Raw genomic sequence first — 22,932 nt, 5'->3', positions numbered from 1 at the left:
GTTCCCATATATATTCACTTGCAGTAACATCTTCATTAGTTATTCTTTTATACAATGTTTTTATTGCTTTTTGTAGAGATCTCTGTATAAGTCTTTCTATACAAGGTTAAATCTCATCATTGATATTTAGCAATGACAGATTAAACCAAAATGTTTTAAGATACCTACCAGTTTAATACTAACCATCAGTAGCTAGAATACTTTTTTTCTTTTTGTAGGCTGTCTATATCATTTGAAAGTGTCGATACAGCAAAGAAGAAACTCCCTGTCCATACCTTAGATGGCTTAACATTGAGCTACAAGGTAAAAAATGTTTCTTTTCCTTTAATTCTAAAATACATTTGAAGTACAGGTTGTACCTCCAAAAACCTGCATTATCTTGTCCGGCAACATCTTGTGTGTGGCAGGAGCATGGATGCTCCTGGGGGAGAGAGCCGGTGCAGAAGGTCCACCTGCCAGCTAAAAGGAGGGTAGGCACCCTGTGGCAGTCCTTATTAGCAAGGGGCTAGGGCCAGAGGCCCCAGGAATTCAGCATCAGAGCCCTGGCATTCAGGGATGGAGCTCTGCTGCAGCTGGGGGAGTTCAGTCCAGGTCTGGAGCCTGGGAGCACCATGCCAGGGCTGGAGCCCCAGGGCAGCACTGGCTGGCGAGAGCCCTCCTGCAGCCCCAGGCAGCTCAGGACCAGGGCTGGAGTCCCATGCACAGTGCAGGTTGGAGCCCAACTGCAGCCCTGGGCTGGTGCTGGAGCTCTGCATGGGCCGGCCGGATCATCTGCTGCAGCCCGGCGGAACACTGGGCTGGAGCTCCACATGGGGCTGGCAAGAACCCGTGCTGCAGTCCCTTGGTGCCACACCTGGGGCTGGAGCTCCAGGAGCAGGGCTGGTGGGTACCCTGCGCAGCCCCATGACAGCAGGAGAGGGGCTGAGGCCAGAGCAGGTGGGCAAGGAGGCGGGGGGCGCGTGGGGCCATGCCAGGAAACCTTGCTTGGTCTGGCAAATTCTCTTGCTCAGGGCAGGTCAGGTCCTGACCATGCCAGACCACACAAGTGCAACCTATAACATCAAATCGCTCCATGAAATTAAGGTTTCATTTTTTTTTTTCCTTTAGGTCCCTTGGCCTGTGGATATAGTTATAAGTTTAGAATGTCAAAAAATTTACAATCAAGTTTTTCTTCTCTTATTACAAATAAAGTGGGCCAAATACAGTTTAGATGTTTTACGATTTGATGGTAAGAAATGTCTTAAACAAGAAATATTTAATCTTAGATCTGTATCACTGAAAATCCATGCTGTTCAGTTGTTCGAATACACCCAGTATTGAAAAGTCAATATTGTAGAATATTAGCTTGTATTTGTAGTATTTACCAGTTACTGAGAAAAGTAGTTGTTAAATTAATGTTGCTCAGCAGAGCAGTGTAAAAGTCACATTGGATCTCATCTGAACCTGCTGAAATGAATGGGAGTCTTTTGGCTAACTTCACTGGTTTTCAAGTAGGGAAATTCTTTCCTGACATGTAGAGTTAAAAAATTTTGGAAATAAGTTCTGAATTAAAATTGATTTTGCTGGGGGCAATACCCATCCATCTTCATAGCAAATTTTCCTCATCTGTGGTATTTGATGTATGAGCATCCAGGATAAGAGATTATCAAGTTGGATCCTTGATGGCTTAATAGAATTGATCATATCTGTGTCAAATTTAATACAGCCATTAAATATAGCTGGTTATATTTATTGAGGCATTTCTTTTGAAACCATCACTGGAGTATGGTATCTAGGCACCAAATGCAGAATTGGGTCAATCTGCCTCTGTTTGCAAAGAACCCCTACCAGCTACCATACATTAATTCAGCTATAGTTAGGTGTGTAGTTTGTTTTGTTTGTTTTTTTCAAATCCCTGAGACTTATTGCTAGGTAATTTTTCAGTTATATTTATTGAAGGAAGTCCTGTGCATCATATCCTAATGCAAATAAAGCCGTGATTTTACCAGTAACATTACTTCCTTTCCTAAGTGGTTGTGCAAATAGTTACCCATTTGAAACTACAAAGGAAATGTACGTAGGTCAGAATGTGTCATTTGAATTGGAGTTTAATTTTCCTGTGCTGGCAGAAAATTTATTAACTTCTTAATTGTGTGGTCAAGGTCCGTATGGCGTGTGGGGGATACTTTCGGGTGGGGATGGAGGAGAGAGGAGGAGCAGGGATTCTTCCAATATTCCACTTCGGTGGCAAAATTATTCAGCGCTTTATGTAAAATAGTTCACTCTTGTTAACCTTTGAAAACAAAACTGCGACATCTAGACCGTTTGAATGATTTGGCTCAGGTTTCACCTAAACGCTTTTATAACCCCTTTTGTTCATTGTGTCACTAAAGATATTGAGCACTGTACTTAACTTGCTAAAAAGAATTTTAATTTTTAAGAATATGACTGGGCTTTGCAGTGTTCTCCCTTTTGCGAAGATAAGTTTGTTTATGTGTTTTTTAAAAAATACTTACATAAAATGTTCTATCTTTAATATGTAGCAAATGTTAATTAATTACATCTTAATATCCCCTACCAATTAATATTTCAATATATGATAGTTCTTCTTCAAGTGTCCCCGCGGGTGCTCCACAATAGGTGTCGGGCTTGCCCGGCGCCGCAGATCGGATCTTCCAAGCAGTTTCTGCCGGACCGCGCATGCGCCGGCGCGCGCCGCTCCCTTGCGCGCTCCTGGCCATGTGCGCGACCCGGTCCCCGTCAGTTCCTCTTAACCGCCGTCGGCTGCAGACGGAATCCGAACTAGGCTAAGGCCAAGTAGCGTATTCAATGACTTTAACTGTTTTTCTTTAAAGTTTTTCAAGTACTTAGGCTACTGCAAGTTAGCCGGTTGTTATTTTTGCAAAAAAAAAAAAAAAAAAAAGCAACAAACAAACTACAAGTGGGACAGCTTCAATCCAGTCCCAGTAACAAGCGCCGGAGGCCAGGAGCATAGGGCCATCAGCCCTCCTGCTGCAGCAGGCCATCGGAAGGGGAAAACAGCACAGAGAAGGTGCTAAGTACCCGTTTAACAACTGAAAGACTCACCAACAATGTCCTCTTCAGGATTTAAAAAATGTGAGTCCTGCCAAGAGGCGATGCCAGCGTCCGATGGGCACAGTCTATGCATAAGGTGCCTTGGGGAGTCCCATGTTGCACAGAAATGCTCCTTCTGTGCTAAATTAACAGCCAGAGCACGGAGAGACAGGGAGATGCGGCTTTTTGATAAGGCCCTCCAGCCAGATGTGCCGGAGCGGCCGCAGCAGGAGGGACCCTCCGGGGCCCATAAAAGGAAAGCTGCCTCCCTCACCCCATCAGCGCAAAAACGGAGGAAAGCCTCCCCAGCCCGATCCCTGCCGGCAGCAACAGCGAGCGGGACGGGAGGAGCGAGCAGCCCCCAGCCGCAGCAACAGCTGATCGGCGGCGGCACGGAGAGCCACGTGGAAGCGGCTCAGCCTCCAATAATCAGCCAGCCGCCCCGCACCGCAGGCAGGGCGGCAGCTAAACAAGCGCCGGTACCGGCGGCACCGCAGGTAGCGGCACCGACCCCCCGGGGAACCGGTGGTGCAGAGCGCGCAGGCACGCAGCCTGCAGGCACCGAAGGACACCGCACGTGCGGCACCGCCTTCAAGCGTGCCTAGCACGGTGCGGACGGGGCTGGGATCCCCTGTGCGTCAGGGGGCGGAGTTACCTCCTCCAGGGAGGGGGTAGGCTGCACACAAGAGGAGGCATTGCAGCCCCTCTCCGGACAGGGCTGTGGAGTCGCTTTCTCACAGCCCTCCGCTTATGTTGCAGACTCCAACCAGAAGGCAGGGGCCCCCCTAGCCTACCCAGAGCCCCCTTCTCCATTTTTGCAACCAGCCTCACCCTGGCTGGGACCACCTTCACCCTTCCTGGGGTTTGAACCGCTGGACTATTATGCAAAATCGCTCTCTCCAGTGTCTCGACGATCTCCCTCCCCCAGACGCAGAGGGTATGCACCAAGGGAGTGGTCTAGGTCACCTTCCCAAGAGCAGTGCCTATACTGCCATGGTCGCCCCTACCACGCGGGGCATAGACACCATCGGCAATCTACTAGGGAAAGATCCCCACAGACGATCTCGTACCCCGAGGGCAATTGCGACCGGGGACAGAGACTCAAGCATCTCAGGGGGGACTGGTTATGGAACCCCGAGATTTTCCCTCGCAAACCTCTAGCGAGAGGGTGTACCATCACCAGCAGGAACCGGAAGGGTCCAGAGAGACGTACCCCAGCGGTTCCTCACTCTCCTCCCCGGACGAGGCTACGGCCCTGGGGGACGTCCATCTTCCGGACGATCTCAAACAGTTTCAAGAGCTGTTTAAGAGGGTGGCCTTCACGCAAGGCATCCAGACAGCAGAGGTGCAAGAGAAACACCATAAGCTCCTCAAAAATTTGAGACCTCTGGCCTCCTCCAGAGTAGCAATACCGCTTGATGAAGCGATCTTAGAGTCCGCCACTACGATATGGCAGACCCCTGCGACTATTCCGCCTGTCCAAAACAGAGCGGATAAGAAATACTTCGTGCCGGCGAAGGGCATGGAGTTCCTGTTCAGCCACCCACAGCCAAATTCCTTGGTGGTGGAGTCCTCGCAGCAAAGATCAAAGACATCTCAATTCAGGACAGGGGGAACAGACAAAGATGCCAAGAAGCTAGAGCTGTTCAGCAGAAAGGTCTACTCCTCCTCCACTTTAACGTTGCGAATGGCAAATTACGCAGCGCACTTAGCGAACCATAATTTCGACAACTATTCCAGGTTAACCTCCCTCATGGACTCGCTTCCAGAGGACAAAAAGCCGGTGCTCAAGGCCATAGTGCAAGAAGGCTACGCGGCCTCAAGGACGGGAGTTCAGATCGCCCTGGACGTTGCGGACACAGCAGCACGTTCCACAGCAACGGCAGTGGTGATGCGAAGGGAGTCCTGGCTCCAGACTTCGGGTATACCGAGGGATCTGCAGGCGAAGATAGTTGACCTTCCCTTCGACTCGCAGAAGCTGTTTGCTGAATCAACTGACTCGGTCCTTCATTCCAGTAAAGATTCAAGAGCCACACTCAGGACCCTGGGGATTTACACCCCTCCATACACAAAGAAAAGGTACTACCCTCAACAAAGACGGTACCAGTACCAGCAACAGCGCCCCCAGTACTACAGGGGTTACGAGCAAGGGCGACATCAACAGCACCAGCAGTACAGAACTCCCAGGCGACGTTCACAACAGAGCCGTGTGTCCTCGGGGCGGGGCCAAAGGCCACAAGTTTGACATACAGATCCAGGGCTGCGCCATCACTACCATCGCACAAGGTCATCCGAAGCGACTATTCCACCATCGCCTCCGACCATTCTACGACCAGTGGCAAAGGATCACCACAGACAAATGGGTGCTGGAGATCATAGCCACGGGGTACGCCATCCCCTTCCAGTCGCTCCCACCGTCACGACCTCCACCCAAGCCCCACCTCCAGCAGGCCTCCCATGTAGCGAGGCTCAGGCAGGAGGTGGACCATCTCATGCTCATAGGGGCAGTGGAAAGAGTGCCGGAGCAACTGCAAGGGAAAGGGTTCTACTCCAGGTACTTCCTCACGGAGAAAAAGACAGGAGGCTGGAGGCCCATCTTAGACCTTCGCGGCCTCAACAGGTACCTGCGCAAGCAACGTTTTCGGATGACCACAATCGCCTCCATCCTTACAGCACTGGACGATGGAGACTGGTTCGCAGCCCTCGATTTACAAGACGCGTACTTCCACATAACTATCCATCCGGCTCACCGGCGATTCCTCCGGTTCATGGTAGGCAACGAACACTTCCAATACAAGGTCCTACCGTTTGGCCTCTCCTCGGCCCCCAGAGTCTTCACCAAGACCTTGGCAGTGGTGTCAGCCTACCTGCACAGACAGGGGGTATTTATTTTCCCGTATCTGGACGACTGCCTGCTCAAAGGGGCCTCGAAGGGGGAGGTTCTGCGCATGATACGCATCACAGCAAACACGTTCTCTTCACTCGGCCTGGTTATCAATCTGGCAAAATCAAAAATAGACCCCACACAGGACATAGAGTTCATAGGGGCTCGCATAAACTCGGTTACAGCGAGAGTATATCTACCAGAGGCTCGCTTTCGGGCCATCGGTTCCCTCGTGCAGGTCATCACCTTCAGCCCTACGGTGCCGGTCTTGACGTGCTTGCAGCTGCTGGGCCACATGGCAGCGGCGACGTTCATAGTACAGAACGCCAGGTTACACATGCGCAGCATGCAGCACTGGCTCATTCCACTATGGCGGTGGCGGCATCAACAGCCTTTTTCAAGGGCGTTGCGTTAAAAGACATTTGCAGAGCGGCGACCTGGTCATCCTATGACACCTTCGCCAAACATTACGCCCTTCACAGGGTATTCCAAGAGGATACCCGTCTCTCTGCAGCGGTCCTCTCGGGGACAAGCTGCACATAATCCGATTACCCACCTCCTAGCTTGGGTTACTGCTGGGTAGTCACCTATTGTGGAGCACCCACGGGGACACTCGAAGAAGAAAGAAAAGTTACTCACCGTAGTAACGGTGGTTCTTCGAGATGTGTCCCCGTGGGTGCTCCACCACCCGCCCATCCTCCCCGCTTCAGATCTCTGTTAGTGTTTTGCAGGGGCACCCGAGGCGGTTGGTCAAGGAACTGGCGGGGACCGGATCATGCACGCAGCCGGGGGCGCGCAGGCGGGCGGCATGTGCCGGCGCATGCGTGATCCAGGAGAAACTGCCGGAAGATTTCCAATCTGCAGCGCCAGGCGAGCCCGACACCTATTGTGGAGCACCCACGGGGACACATCTCGAAGAACCACCGTTACTACGGTGAGTAACTTTTCTTTATGTACTACTGATAAAGTATCTGAATTAAAGGATACAAGCTATTTCACTACAGTAATCCCTTGAAATGCGCAGTTTCGAGTTGCACTTAACTTGCATTAACGTGATTTAAGCACAACTCAAAATCTCGCTCCCCCTGCCCCCAGCTCACCCCTTGTGCTATCTCCATCTCAACTCCACCCTGCGCCCTCTGCAGCCCTAACCCACCCCAGGATTAACCCTCTTGTCCCCCTCCCATGGCCCCAATCCACCACCAGGCTTAACCCTCCCCAACTGCCCCTGCCAACCCAGGATTTATCTTTCAAAAAGCGCTCCAGGTGCTCCCACTGCTTCCTCGGCTGCAGAACTTGTATTCCTCTGGGGGAAAAAGCCACCACCCCTGACTTACATGAAATTTGAGGTATGCGAGAGTGCATGGGAACACATACTTCGCATAACTTGAGGGACTACTGTATATTGTTATTCTGATAACTTTTATAAAAAAGTATAATTTGAGTTTTTATTGATGTTTAAATACAGTCAAATACCTATTTTATAAATGTTGACCCAAACTTTTTTCTCTCCATTTTTAGAGCTAGTAAGTGCGACAGAAAAACCACAGCTTAAGGAAGGACCTCAGTTAGAACAAGAAGCAGTTCCTCAGTTTGGATCACAAACAGAACTCATAAAACAGCAAATTCATCGCATGTTCCTCTTAAGAGTGAAACTCATGCATTTTGTTAACAGCTTGCACAACTACATCATGACCAGGGTTTGTCCTTTTACAGTAATCTTACGTATTATAAGAATTTCCTGCTGTAGTCAAACATACCTAGTAATTCAAAAATGTGACAAAATTCTGACTAAGCATGTATAAAAATGTCTTTGCTTAATGTCTATTTGCAACAGTTTTTGAGCAAGGATTGTATATTTAAAATATATTGATTTGAATTTTAAGTAAGACCTCTTAAATAAATTTTCAGGACTTGTTAATATGCACAATCATTTTTTTATGTAGTATTATTGCAAAAGTTGTGTGTTTACATGGGTGCCTCTGGGTGTTAACTAATGTTAATTTCAAGAAGTTCATATTGTCTGAAAATAAAGCAGGAACCTATATAGATTCGCAGTTACCCTACTACAAGTATGAATTGTGAATCTGTTTCAATAACTCTCTTTTAAATGAGAAGAGATGGAAGCTGGCCCACTTTCTTGATGATAATGCTCTTTGTTAGGCAACGGTTGTGAGTTCTAGTTCCAATACCAGTCTCTGGATTCCTAGGCCTTCAGAACCTGGGATTTCTTATGATGGTAGCATGCCCTGAATTGACAAATACGGAAGGGGCATATTCAGTCCGTGCTACAACAGCAGCCTCGCTTTTGAAGTGATTCTCAAACTGTGGGTTGCGATATCATTTTAATGGGTTTGCCAAAGCCAGTGTTAGACTTGCTGGGACCCAGGGCTGAACTGAAGTCCAAAGGTTTCTGCCCCAGGGCAGTAGGGCTCTGACTTACAGTACTTTTTGTCATCAAAAAGGGATCACAGTGTAATGAAGTTTGAGAACCCCTGCTGTACTGAACTGAAGAACCTCATTGATCAATTAAAGGGAGTTCAGTTTTTGGTTATGTGGAAGGTGCCCATAAAACTGAATATCAAAGGTAGCGATGGAAGTGGGGAGGAGTAAAGGAATAACTGAGGTTCAGGTTCAAAAAAGAACTTCACAGGGAAGTGTAGAGAAGAGAACTATGGGGTTTTTAGTCATGGAGGTGGTGTTCATGTTAATACTCCTTGTTTTTTCTTTTTTTAAAAGATTCTTCACAGTACAGGTTTGGAGTTTCAGCACCAGGTAGAAGAAGCCAAAGATTTAGATCAACTGATTAAAATTCATTATAGGTATTTGTCTACAATCCATGATCGCTGCCTGCTGAGAGAAAAGGTATACGTTAAGAAAAACTGAATTAGTAATATTTTCAGCTCAACATTTTCAACTTTCTTATGGTTACAAATCATCTAATATGTATTGGATTTTTATGTATGGTAATTGTGGTTATTGTGGAGAGGTGGTAGGCTTTCCATAGTTAAAGTTGATTCATTTCCCTTGTAAACTTGCACTTGCTGTCCACTCAGAATAATTTCCTTAATCTTACAGTTCAGTTCTACTTCGAATTATATGTGGGCTGCCTATATGTGGGAATTTATGGTGATTCTTTGTATACTGTCCTTATGTGTGTCCACACCAGGTGTACCTGTGTCCCTGTGCCTCTTACAGCAGTGTCTGGCCCACACAATTGTTGTTCAGTCTCATGCTTCATGCACTATGCATGCAAACCAACCTAAGTTCCTTCTCACCTGCATTGGCTTGGGACAAAATCTTATCAATTATCTTCACTGTGTCTTTGCCGCCATCAGATATGGCTCAGGACAGTTGACAATCAGACTCTGCAGTCCTAGGAGAGATTGATCGATCTCCCTCCACTGGTCCAAAACTCCTTTCTGGAGAACATTTGTCAGGGTGTTCCCTTCATCTAACCCTTACTATCCAAGTCTGTCGCTAAAACTTCCCAGATGGGTTTAGAAGCTCATCTGGGGTTGCTGAAAGTTCGAGGTGTGTGGTCAGAGCTGGAGTCCTCATTGCATATCAAAGTGTTGCAATTTCAGGCCGTTTACAGTACATACCATGCTTTTCTGGGTCATATTTGGGGCTCAGTGGTTCATACCTGTGCCAATAACATCACAACAATATATTATATTAACCAGTGTTTGGCATTTCTTCATTGAGGAGAGCATCACTCTGATAGCCAACCACTTTCCCGCAGTCTAGACTCCTCTCACAGACTCTTCTCACCAGGAATGTTCCCTTGAACCACAAGTGGTCTTTGAAAACATAAATTTTCTGGGTCATTTTTGGCATTTGAGACAGCAAGAAATGTCCATCTTTTCTGGTCTATAGGGAACCTCAGTCCAGGATTCCTATCCAATGGTTACCATCTCAGCAGCCTGCTCTCCTGTATGCTTCTCCTCTAATCCTGTTCACTCTCCAGGTTATTCTCATTGCTTCTGCGTGGCAAAGGCAGTGCTGGTTCCACAACCTTCTCATATTGTCAGTTCATCCTCCTGTACCTCTTTCCTATCCATCTCAACCAACTTGCAGAGCATCATGGATGCACACTCAGTTCCCTGTATGTTATGAAATGACTGTTTCTTCTTCGATTATCCCCATGGGTGCTCCACCTTTAGGTGCGTAAGCGCTGCTGCACCTACTGGCTGTAGGTTTGTAGGTAGTAGTGTCCATCCCTCAGCTGCCCACATGCGCAGGGCACAGGCGTGAGACACCTGTGACACTTACTGTGCATGCTCAGGCAGCCGGCACCTCAGTTCTTCTCTGATCACTGCCAACTTCAATAGCAGTGGCAGTCCCTTCCCTCAGTCATCGGGGGGAAAAAAAATTGTCAGATGAATAACTTAACCTCCAAGGAACAACTAAACACAAGGAAGAGGAGACAGCAGAGAAAAGCTGCAGATGCAGCTTCTCCTAAGCAGCTGCAGCATGGCTGTGCTTCATAGCACAGCTGCTCTAGTCAGTTTCACTGCACCCACCTCCCCAGGTGTTAAAAGTGCTGCCTGTGGACTGTCATTTTCAGTCACAAACTGAAACAACTACTTAAAACAAGCAGACAATGAGGGAAAGCCACAGAGATGGGTTTTCCAAGCGGCTCCAGCCACTCTCAGCAGCTACCTTCCGCAACCCAGCCAAGCTAGTCAGTTTCACTCATGCCTGGCTCGCAGGGTTTTTGAAAGGTGCCGCTTGTGGCCATTCAGTTTCAGTGTCTGGTGGCCACTTTCCCTTCGTAGTGTCTGGGTCAGCACCACAACACAGACAACTGCCCGCAGTGTAGGAAAATGACTGAAAGGTCCAGGAGAGCGAGAAGACAACAACAGCTCCAGGTCTGACGGATGGAGAAGGCTCTCATACCAAGAGACCCAACAGCTCCCCACTCAGGCATAGTCTAGCCAGGGGTCAAGATCTCTGACTGGGCTTTGCTGGTGACAAGCCCTAGAGGTAAGGGGAAATCCCCTGGAGCTAGCAAACTTCTCACACCTGGGGTCTGTTGCCTGGTGGTGAAACTGACAAGCTCCAAGCACCGTGCTGCCTCTGTCACTCAGGTTAAAGGGGGCAGCTGCGTGTGTTTCACCAAAATAGGAACCGGAGAACAGGACTCACCACTCCTCACACAAGACAGTATGGCTCTTTGATACAGCCACTGTCCCGCTACCACACAGCAAGCAGGAAAAAGAAGCTACAGCATGCTTATGCCAGCAATACACTGGTGCCCTCAGCTGCTGAAACTGACTAGACGGCACTAAGGAAGCGCAGGAAAGCTCAGCATGGCTATAGCCACTCCTGGCCTCTCGATACCAGCAGCACTGGAGGTCCTGGTACTGATACCTCCTCCACTGTTTATGCCACACTGTGTCACCGCAGGGGAGCTCTCTGTCACCCCAGTTTGAGAACCCCTCCTCCTCTCCGCTCCAGCTTAGTGAATGCTCTTTAGATATGGCTCCAGGCTTTCACATTCACTCGGTGAGGCTTCTGACTCAGTAGCTTCTGATTCAGATGTGGAAATGGCAGTGTGCACCAGCTTCAGCTGTGAGTACTGGCAAGCCAACACCAGCAAAACACGCACTGTATTCTGCTCAGAGTACACTGGTGCCATCAGCTGGGAGCTTAACATGACTGTAGCTGCTTTGGTGTTCCTGGCACCAACAGCGCTGGGGCCCCTCTACTGATGCTCCGTTGCCATTTATATCGTAATTGAGCACCACAGGGGAGCTTTCTGCCACTTCAATACCAGGCACCCCTCTGATTAGCAAAGGCTCTTTACACAGCTCAAGGATTTAGCATGCATCTGGTCAAGCCTTTGATTCTGCTGACTCAGATGATGACATATCTCCTCAGAGAACTGGAAGAAAATCTTCATCAAAGCCAGTGCAATTGCAACAGTGCTAACAGCAGACGGTGCCACCATCCATGCTGGGATCTGTGGGCAGCTTCTCTTCATCAACCTCTTGCCAAGTTGTTACTTCAACCTCTACAGATACAGACCTCAACCAGCTAGTTATTCAGATACTGGGCAGGTTGGGTCAAGGCCTATGAGAGATCAAGGCCTATGGTGCTTACACTAGCGGATATGATCACTTGAATGCTCCATTCCGATCACAGTTCTTTCCCTCATCATCCTCCACAGGCTTGACAATACCACCACCCACCCCTCTCTTGAGTGATGACCCTAAGACTTTTCAAAACCTCTTCAGGAGAGTCTCAGACAGGCTCAAGCTAGCCCTGTTGACACTGAGGGATGTACATCACAAGCTAATATCTTACCCTTGTCCACTCAGAACACAGTGGTATACCAATTAATGAAGCCTTCCCTCCTGGATCCAGTCAGGCTTCTGTGGAACACCCAAACTTCTATTTCACCCACGTCAGAGGCTGGATCAGAATACTGTGGGGCCCCAAAGTGTGCTGAATTCCTTTTCTCCCACCCACCCTCTAACTCACTGATGATAGAGACTGAATCAGAGAGGTAGGCAGCAGAACGCCAGATTCACCTCAGGAGATAAGGAGAGGAAAAGGTTGGATGCCATGGGTGAAAAAAAAATGTTGTACTCTTCAGGCAGCCTACACGTCTGCATCTCCAGCTATGGGCCACTGCATGCAAAATACACACACCACATCTTTGACCAACTTCACACCTTTATTGAAACTATTCCAAAATAAATAAATAAATAAATAAATACAAAGCCCTCACAAGAGAGGGCTCCCTCATTTTACAAACAGTTTTACAGTAAGTTCTGTATACAGCACATGCTACTGTTAGGTTCCTAACATCTGCAGTGGTAAAGCAGCATGTGTCCTGCTGACAACCATTCAGGTTTTCCCAGAGATGTCCAAACCACCATCGAAGACCATCCTTCGGAACGTCTCGATCCTTGGCAGAAAATACTAATGTGACACTTCACTCCCTCAAAGATTCATGGGTCAACTTTCATACTCTGAGCATCCAAACTGTGGCTGCAAAACATAAACAAAACAGACAATTTGGTGTCACAGCCTGCCTCATCAATTGTTTTGAACATTTGGTCCATAGTTGGACCGCCCCACAGCTGGTGAGCTCCAGAACGAGCCACATACCACTTTTGTCTCATTGCTAGCAGCATTCTGCCCTCCATGGCGAGCCATCACCACCAGCAAGTGGGTCTTAGTGATTGTACATCAGGGACTCTTCTCATGAGTCCATCCTCATGCAAGACGCACAACTGCTTAAACAGCTGGGAGACGTAGAAGAGGTACCCTGAGAGCACAGGGAAGAGGCTTCTGTTCACACTGCTTCCTCACACAGAAGAAAACAGAGGGTTGGAGACCCATACTAGGTCTCAGAAATCTAAGCCGCTATGTTCTTTGTGAAAGATTCAAGATTGTGACATTAGCCATACTCATCTCTGCACTATAGAAAGGGGATTGGCTGTCCACTCTCAATCTACAGGATGCATATTTTCATGTCACCATCCACCGATTGCACAGGTTCATGATAGTGAAACGACACTTTCAGTATATGGTGCTGCCCTTCAAGCTACGCATAGCACCAATGGTTTTCTCAAAGGTCCTGGCACTGGTCTCTGCATATTTAAGAACAGAGGGAGTAACCATATTTCCCTATCTAGGTGACTGTGTAATTAGGGGCCATCCATTAGCTCAGAACTAAAAAACAACAGCCATGACCAGAACGCCATTCTTCTGTCTGGGTCTATGCATTAACCTGTCAAATTGCACCTGAACACCGTCTTGCACACTTGAGTTCATAGGGGTACTTTTGAATCACCAGAAAGCTACAGCCTTACTGCCTCTACACAGATGACAGGGGATCCAAGACCTCGTCATCATGCTACAGGTCAGTCCCAGCTTAACTACCAGACAATGTCTGTCTCCTTGGCCACATGGCAGCAGCAGTCTTGTTCCCACCCCATGCACGTTGCCGGATGAGACCAACGCAGGCCTTGTTCAGGGCAGAGTTCAGGTCCACATCCATCCACTGAACAAAACACTGAGTGTCTCAGCTACAGTCAGAGGCTCCCTCAGCTGGTAGACTCAGCCTCAGAATGTATGCCCAGGGGTTCCCACCCAGACCCCCTCTCCGACTATCTCACAGGTCACCAACAACACAGTCCTCATAATGATGGACAATACAGCAACAATGCAGTGCAATAACAAATAGGGCAGAGTACACTTGACACAACTCTGCCAAGAAGCAGTGCTGTTGTGGGAGTGGTGTATCCCTAGACAAATCCACCTTGTGGTGGCATACATACCGGGCAAGAAAATATACTTGCGGACAACCTCAGCTGCAATTTCCCTCCCAATCACAAGTGGGAAATCAACAGATCCACCATCTGCCATGTCTTCCTGGGGGTTCCAACCAAGGCTCTCTTTGCTATGAGGGCCAACACATGCTGCCTCCACTGTTGCTCCGGACGTGGATTTGGCTGCAGTTCACGGGGGATGCATTCAACATCACATGGAATGCACATTCAGCATATGCATCCCTACTGACCCCTTTGATTCAGAGGATCATGGTCAAGGTAAAGCAGGACAGGTCCTGGGTTATACTACAAGCACCCCGATGGCCCGGACAGACCTGGTTCTCTGAACTTTTACAGCTCTCCAGATGTCTCTCATATTATCTTCCTCCCGTCTTCTCACTCTGAACCCAACAGAATGGGTCTATCTGCCATCCAGCTGTCTGCTGCCTTCACTGCCACTCTTCGTTCCTGGTGGACTGGCAGATTCAGAGCTGCACTGCCCACCTCAGGTCCCAATGACCCTCATAAACAGTAGGCGAGCTGCAACAAAGAATGCTTACTCAAAAAAAAAATTACATATCGGCAACACTTCATAATGCGGTGTCAGTACCATTTATGTGACAATCAAAGAATTCATACCGGCATGAGACCTCAATTTAGTCTTCAGGGCGCTAACCAGTGAACCCTTCAAGCTGATAGCCACCTGCTCTTTGTTGCACTTGCCCATGAAAGTAGCTTTCCTTGAGACAATCACCTCAGCACCAAAGGGTGGGAGACTTCGGTGCATTAATGTCCAAACCAATGTGTTCAGCCTTTTACAAGGACAAAGTGGTCTTCAGCACACACCCAAAAATTCCTCCCAAAGTACTTACCTCTTTCCATTGTAATAAGCCAGTGTTCTTACCCATCATCTTCCCTAAACCACATACTGACGATGAGGACAGAGCCTTGCATACCCTCATCATCTGTAGGGCTTTGGCCTTCTACCTGCAAAGAGTACAGCCGTTTTGGAAGTCTCCTTTCCCAAAAGGTCCTGTGACGTGCCTGTCTCCAGACAGAGGCTGTCCAAATTGATCTCAGGCTGTATAAGACTTGACTACAATAAGTTTAACAAAGAACCTCCAGCGGGCATTTGTATCCACTTCACACATGCAGTGGCCGCCCCTACAGCCTCTCTTACAGGCATGTCCACTGACAACAGTTGTAGAGCAGTGATGTGGGTGGCAGGTCACACTTTTCCCTCAGCATTATGCCATACAAACCTGTGCTGACTCTGATTGCATTCTGCTGATCGGTGTTATCATCAGCTGACGTACACCAGCCGAAGGACCCACCTCCAAGCAGTGACCCTACTTTGTAGTGACCTAAAGGTAGAGCATCCATGGGGACACTCAAAGAAGGAGGAGAGGTTACTCACCCTGTGCAGTAACTGGAGTGCTTTGAGACGTTATCGCCATGCGTGCTCCACCACCTGCCCTGCTCCCCTCTGCTTTGGATTCCTGCGTGGCTTCTGGATCAGAGAAGAACTGAGGTGCTGGCTGCCCACTCATACGCAGTAGGGGTCATGGGCGTCTCGTGCCTGTGCCCTGCATGTGTGGGCAGCCGAGGGAGGGCATTGCTACCTGCAAATCTATGGCCACTGAGTGCAGCGGTGCTGACACACCTGAAGGTGGAGCACCCACAGGGACAACACTTGGAAGAACTCCAGTTACTGCACAGGGTGAGTGACCTCTCCTGCTTGGCTAACAGAGGAGGAAGAACAGTGTTGAGCAGCTCTTCACAGGTCCTAGTCACCAGTAGAAAGTCCTTTACCAGAAGGGCCTATTCGGCAAAAATGGAAGCGGTTATTGGTGTGGTTGTTGGCTCACAGAATTCTGCCAATATTGTCTTCTATCCACGACACTCTGGAGTACTTGCTGCACTGGAATTCAGTTGTTGAGATTTGCACTTAGCTCACTGAGAGTGCATCTAACAGACATATCGACATTTCATCCTCTGCGATGAGGCTCTGACCTTGAGGCACGAGTGATAGCCTACTGAGCCTCTTCCATCATAGGCTAGCAAGGGGGTTTGTGGGAGAACTCCAGTCTCTGTCTCCTTGGGTTTAATAAGAACAGTTTTAGGCTCCTGTCCTAACGTGGACCTGTTTCCCATCTCAGGGAGTGTCACTACAGTGGACTGGGGAGGACTTGGGGGAACCCGAGGCCCATCATCTGCCCGGAGCTCCAGCCCAGGGACCCAGTGGCAGCAGATGTTGGCAGCTTTCCCTTCACTCTGGAGCTGCTACACTTCCCTGGGCCACTTTCCTTTGGCTCCCTTCTCCCTCTCAGTGTCTCCTTCATCCTTATCTCAGAGCTTTCTTCTCTGTGGCTAGTTGGTGTTTTATTATCCAGTCCTTCAGCCACGCTTAGCTCCCCTCCAAGACTGATTAGTGGGAGAGCTTTTAACCAGTGTGGTCGGGGCCTTAACTGGAACCAGATGTCCACATTAGCCTAACAGGGCCAACTAACTCTGTGCAGGTTAATTTGAAACAGGGGACCACATTAGCTTGGAATAGCCTTTGTTCTGGATTATTCCAGGAACAAAAAGCTGATTACCCAGAGGCCACTATATTTGCCTTTTATTACTCCATTGTACCCCACTGGCCTAGGTTTGTGACAACCCACCCTTTTAACACATCAGTCTTCTCCTGTACTATGGCAATAATATTCTCACAAGGGTATTTTCATCTCCACACTCTGGAGAGCAGGACCTCTGGTCCAAGAAGTGTTTCCTCTTTAGGACTTATCATGGTCCTAACAGCTTTGATAAACCCCTTGGACTTTTCCATTTCTGTGTCAGAGAACTGCATTCCTCATAACGTGTAACGGCAAAAAGAGTACAAGAGTTATACATGCTAAAGGTAGTCTCCTTTTATATACATTTCTCCAAGGAAAATAATGAATTTACAAACATACACCAAATTTTTGTCTAAAGTGGTTTGTGAGTTCTGTTTGAATTAGATAGCATATTTGTCCTGTGTTCTTTAAGCTGCATTCATCTCCGGAAGAACAGCATCTGTACATTAGGGCTACATCTACACTGGCTGCTGCCTTTCGAAAGGGACATGCAAATGAAGCACTAATTTCCATAGTCACTGATTCATTTGCATAATGAGGGCCACTCACTGATCGAGAAGAACTGCTTTCAAAATGCAAAACAGCTGTTTAGATGGGGTTCCTTCAAAAGGAACCCCTCCCCTTTTGAAAGCATTCTTCCTAATTTTTTTTCAGGAAGAAGGGTGCTTTCAAAAGAGGAGGGCTCCTTTTGAAGGAACCCCGTCTACACAGCTGTTTTTGCATTTTGAAAGCAGCACTTCCATATCTGCATGTGACTCTCATTATGCAAATGAGGTGTTGAGTATGCAAAGTAGTGCTTCATTTGCATTTTTAATCTAGCACATTTGCATGCTCCTTTCCAAATGGATGGGCCAGTGTAGACATTGCCTAGATGTCTGGCAATGTCTAGCCTTTTGTCTGATCAGAACTAAGCTGTTTTGTGCTTTGCCTCACCTGTTCCTGCTACATCCGTATTGAATGAAGGGGCAAGTAACCTCTTCACTGATGATTTCTAAATGGATAATATCCTGTATTAATACTGCACATGAAATAGCTTCATCTTTGCCTCTTCATTGGGTATTTATGAACCATTATGCTCTTATCCCATCTTCCAGGGCAGATGCAAATTTCAGTAAGCAGTCCTGCAATTTTTGTTTAGGTAAACTCTGCACCCCACCTCCTGGAGTGGATACTGCTCATGAGTCACCTAAGTGGAATACATGACTGCATTTACTTACAGTAAATAATCATTTCATGGTTCAACTGCTGTGTGAGCAATGTTTTTTCACTCTGTAGTCTGCAGATTGGCTGTCCACAGATTACGTCAAAGATTTCCAAAGGGGACCGACCATGCCTTCACATGAAACTTTTTAGGGGACCACAAACAGAAAAATGTTGAAAACCACTGTTATATAGGTAGCAAAGTCAGCATATACTATGCCCGTTTGCAGTACCAATAGCTAATATCAGTAGTCTATTTAAATGGTGATCCCAGCTTGAAATGGAGTGATAAATTAAACTAGATTATATAATCTACGTTACCCAAAATTGCAAGTTTCTGCACTGGTAGGATAGCAACGAAGGGTGATGCACTGACTTCTATAAAATATAAATAGGGCCAATAAATGTTTCATTATTTGCAGTTTATGTCATTGATGATATCTTATATGTCAATATTTGTTTGAAACTTTGGCATTTCAGAGGGGTGATGTACTTGTTCTCCTGCGCAGTATTTTGTTCCAAATACTAGGTACATTACATATGGTCAAAATAATCAACCACAGAATTAACTGAACGGTTAATCCCAGTTAACAAAGCACATATTGTAGCTTGGAGATTTAGAGTGTATCCTGTAGGTTGTTTTAATTGAAATCTTAATTTAAACATAATGGGGTGTCATCTTATAGCCTGCTAAAGTAGTTAAGTGAATTTAAAAATTCCCTACTAGAGCTACTTAACTTTTTCACATTATCATCTTAGGTCAGTTTTGTGAAGGAAGCTATAATGAAAGTGCTGAATTTAGTGCTGATGTTTGCAGATCGTTGGCAGGCTGGTTTGGGAGCTTGGAGGTAAGTAGTAAGTCAGAATAATTTATAACGTTATCATTTCACAGCTCCAGTGTTGTATTTGAGGTATATATCGTTTAGCTTTGCAGGATTAGTGGAAGAGACTGAAATGACTTTAAGGCTTAGCTTTTGTTAACAAGGATAAAACTTAACTGAGCTGAAGCTTATCAGCTGCAGGCACCTGTTGTTTGCATAATGGAACAGTTTTTCAGTGGGTTAAGGTGGCTGGTACTTTTTTTTTTTTAAAGTTTCACATGACTGTAGTGAGCTTACAAAAAAGGGAAGTACTTTTTTCCCCTTTGTCATGTAGTTTTGTAAACTAATAAAATGAAAGGCTCAGTGGTCATGCTTTTGCATTTTTTAAGGCTTAGATTAAATCACAGTCACTGGAAACTGACATGAATTTCTTTGTTTATGAGAACTGTGGGCATAATCAATAATGAATCATTCCAATCAGTAAAAAGGCAGGGGAAGAAAGGAAAAGCTAAATTTCTTTTGTTATTTGCTCTTCTGTAATTTTCTTTTTTCATGTAGACAGCTAGTGATAACTATCTTGTCTTAGTATCAGAGACGTAGCCGTGTTAGTCTGTAGCTTCGAGAACAACAAGAAATCTTGTGGCACCTTATAGACTAACAGATATTTTGGAGCATAAGCTTTTGTGCCCATGAAACCTTGTCTTAGATCTCAGAAGGTGAGGTCCTGTTTCTGTTAAAGTCTGCCTTTGAGTTCAGTGGAGCCAGCATTTTCCCCAGAAAGTGCAGGACTCCCATTGTATCAAAAATATTAAATCCTATAAACTTCTAAGCAAGCCTCTTGTGTTACATGAGGATAACCTAAAATTATTGTATTCTATTGCTTTTTTGTTTATACCTCCCTGTGTATTCTTTGGCACACTATGAGAAATTTATGTAAGGCAGCATTTTCAGGAGTGCTCAATGCCGGTCTAACTGTTCCCGTTGAAGTCTCAGTCCATCCTTTAATTTTCAACACTTTGTTTGTGTTCTAATGTGTAAATTTCTGTTATCCTGGTCTAAGCATCCCTTTCTAATTTTGGCTGTGGAACCCTCCCCCATGTCAGGAAAAAAGGGAATGAGTCATCAAATAGCTCCCTAGGTCTAGGCTTTGGAGTAGTTTGGAACTTGAGAGCACTTCATATAAGATAGGTTTTGTAGACAAGATCAGTAGCTCATCCTAATAGTTGTTAGATGCATACCAGAGTGTGGCATTAGCTCGTTATCACAATACTAATAATTAATAATGCCTAGAAGTCCCAGTCAAGGATCATTGTGCTTAACAGTCCATATATACACAACTGTATCTCAACCTGAAAGAACTTAGAATGCACAACGCACCCACTTTTATTTATTATTAAAAAAGAAAGGATATGTCATCTTATATAGAGCTGTATAGGTAGTTATTTATCAGTTTTATATTTGTTTAAATTAAACTGCACTTTTTTCCTTAGGATGGAATCTATAGAGAAGATGGAATCAGATTTTAAAAACTGTCATATGTTTCTTGTAACTGTTCTGAATAAAGCAGTCTGTAGAGGTTCTTTTCCTCATTGTGAGTATGCAGAACAATTTTAAAACTAGACTTTTCATATACTGACACCTCATTTATAAGCTTCTTTCAGAAATTAGACTTTTCTGGGTTGTAGGATTGTGGCTGTTTAATGTTTAACATAATTTAAACTGAATTTTTTTTCTTATGTAAGAACAAGCTTAAAGTGGGTATCCATAGGGAGACTGGCAAAGCATTTCATCTTTCCTTGTAATAAAACAGTTTAACAAATCTAGAGCATTTGTGCCTCATTTATGAACAGCACATTTTCATTCATTTTGCCTAATGCTTTGAGGCCAGACATGCAAGTGATGATTGGCATCAATCATAAATCCTAACTTTGCCAAAGGAATTCACGTGCCCCTTAAAGTATTGGGTGATGAGTTATTTGAGCACGCATCACTTAAAATTACTGACATTGGATTTGTGACCAAAAGATAAGTTACAGTCAGAGCTAATCACTGTCACACATAGATTGCATTTAGATGTTGTAGTGCCGTCTAAAGGCTAACCAGAATTGCTTTGTTGTAGTATGACATCAGAATGGACAGCCTAAAATGGATAATATAAGATGCCAAGCTTTATTTTAACAATTCAGCAGTTTTTAGGGATGGTGTGTTAGGTGTTCTGTAGGATTATAATCTTGTACAGTATTTAGTGGGCAAATGAAGGCAGTGCCCGGGTGACGAATTTACATTTTAATAATTAGATATGCTAGGACTCGAGTTTCATTTTATTTTGGCCATAACAATTTTAACATTCTGCAAACTTCGGTAGAACATTACAACTCTTAAATGCTGCAGTTGATGGTAAGGATATCATCTTTTTTGTAGCCTCATAAACCTCTAAGTACTACTCTTTTTTTTTCCTCACACATTTACTTATTTACATATTACTCAGTTACTTATATATTACTCATTTTTTACTCATATTTTTCAGTGTAAATGTTGCACCCATTAAATATTTCTAAAGTTAGCAATAAAATATTTGCCTAAGTAACAGGTGCATCTTTGGAGGAATAGATACATAATCATGTGGGTAGTGGTACAAGAATAACACCAGTTTGTTTATTTTAAATGACGCTGGCTTCTCAGTGAAAGAGAGTACAAAAGGTGGCCATGGTTATAATTTCGAGAGATAATGTTAGACCAGAACATAGGTTACATGCACTGTTTGAAGTGAATTTATTCTGTAGCTGCATTGATGTAAATGAAAGCAGAATTTTGTCGTATATTATCAGATCTTTTGGCTGGTAGGGTTATTCTCAGGGTAGGATTTTGTTTATTTACAAGGAGGAAAGATATATTTGCTTCTTTTACTAAGGTACCACTCCAATATCTGAAAGGAACTAAACTTTGTGCGGTTGGCCCCTCTTCATTTAAGATACTTCAAGTAATGAAATTGTTAATATTGAAAATGCCTAATGCAGAACAGGTATTTGTAATTTGAACAGGAGGAGATCTCACCTACCTTGTAAGCTATAAAACTGACAACTTCACAGTAAGCCTTTGCAGAGTGATGTAAACAAGAATATTAAAAATGTTTATTTTTTTATCTGTTTTGGTTCACAGTGGAGTCTTTAGCTTTATCACTCATGGCTGGCATGGAACAAAGTTAACAAAAGACCAAAGTGCATCGAACTATTCTGGAACTGAACTCCTGCAGCATTCATCTTCAACCTTATTTAAAATGACCATTTTATACTAAAATTAATGCAGATGGAGCTAAACGGAAATTGATATAATTTCCTTTTCGTTGACTGTCTGAACATGTAAAATGTTTGAAACTGTCAATGGTGATGAGTACAGTATTTAATGAGTATTGGTGGCTGTATTTTTCCTGCTTGTTAGTATATATCTGATGTTATAGCATACTATCATGTAAAAGTAGCTGAGCTGAAAATAAATGTGTCTTCTTGTGAAGAAGGAATTATTTCGCTATTGTTTTAAAATAGAGTATTAGCTGTAGGTCTTTAAAATAGTTCCTATTAATTTTGGAAGAAATGTTAAATATTTGCCATTTTAACTAGTATCAAAAGCACATTTGTATAATAAACTCTATAACTGTCAGAACTCAGAGTCCAAGAATGCTTTCGTTTTCAGCTTCTTACCCTACCCTTGTTATTCAAGCCCTTTCCCCGGCTGACCTGTACCTTCTCCAGCTTCCTCATGTCTTGTGAACCAGACGCTAATATTGGTAATTCTTCATGCCTGTAAGGCTACGTCTACACGTGAACGCTACATCGAAATAGCTTATTTCGATGTAGTGACATCGAAATAGGCTATTTCGATGAATAACGTCTACACGTCCTCCAGGGCTGGCAACGTCGACGTTCAACATCGACGTTGCGCAGCACCACATCGAAATAGGCGCTGCGATGGAACGTCTACACGCCACAGTAGCACACATCGAAATAAGGGTGCCAGGCACAGCTGCAGACAGGGTCACAGGGTAGACTCAACAGCAAGCCGCTCCCTTA

At 45.5% G+C, this 22,932-nt stretch overlaps 1 protein-coding gene across 1 annotated transcript in view; it reads left to right on the top strand.

Moving 5' to 3' along the window:
- Positions 1–22,519, top strand: part of TUBGCP5 (tubulin gamma complex component 5) — a 57,452-nt gene extending 34,933 nt beyond the window's left edge. Inside the window, exons 17-23 of the mRNA XM_074983302.1 lie at positions 219–303; positions 1,108–1,228; positions 7,460–7,638; positions 8,678–8,803; positions 18,804–18,892; positions 20,356–20,456; positions 22,025–22,519. Coding sequence (XP_074839403.1) covers positions 219–303; positions 1,108–1,228; positions 7,460–7,638; positions 8,678–8,803; positions 18,804–18,892; positions 20,356–20,456; positions 22,025–22,071 — 748 coding nt within the window. The 3' untranslated portion in view covers positions 22,072–22,519. The remainder of the gene's footprint in view (positions 1–218; positions 304–1,107; positions 1,229–7,459; positions 7,639–8,677; positions 8,804–18,803; positions 18,893–20,355; positions 20,457–22,024) is intronic.
- Positions 22,520–22,932: the final 413 nt, after the last annotated feature.

This window comes from Carettochelys insculpta, chromosome 1 (genome assembly GCF_033958435.1).
Source record: "Carettochelys insculpta isolate YL-2023 chromosome 1, ASM3395843v1, whole genome shotgun sequence".
Taxonomy (NCBI): Eukaryota; Metazoa; Chordata; order Testudines; family Carettochelyidae; genus Carettochelys; species Carettochelys insculpta.
Note: the sequence above shows the minus strand (reverse complement) of the source record. Positions and strands in the feature narration are given on the sequence as shown.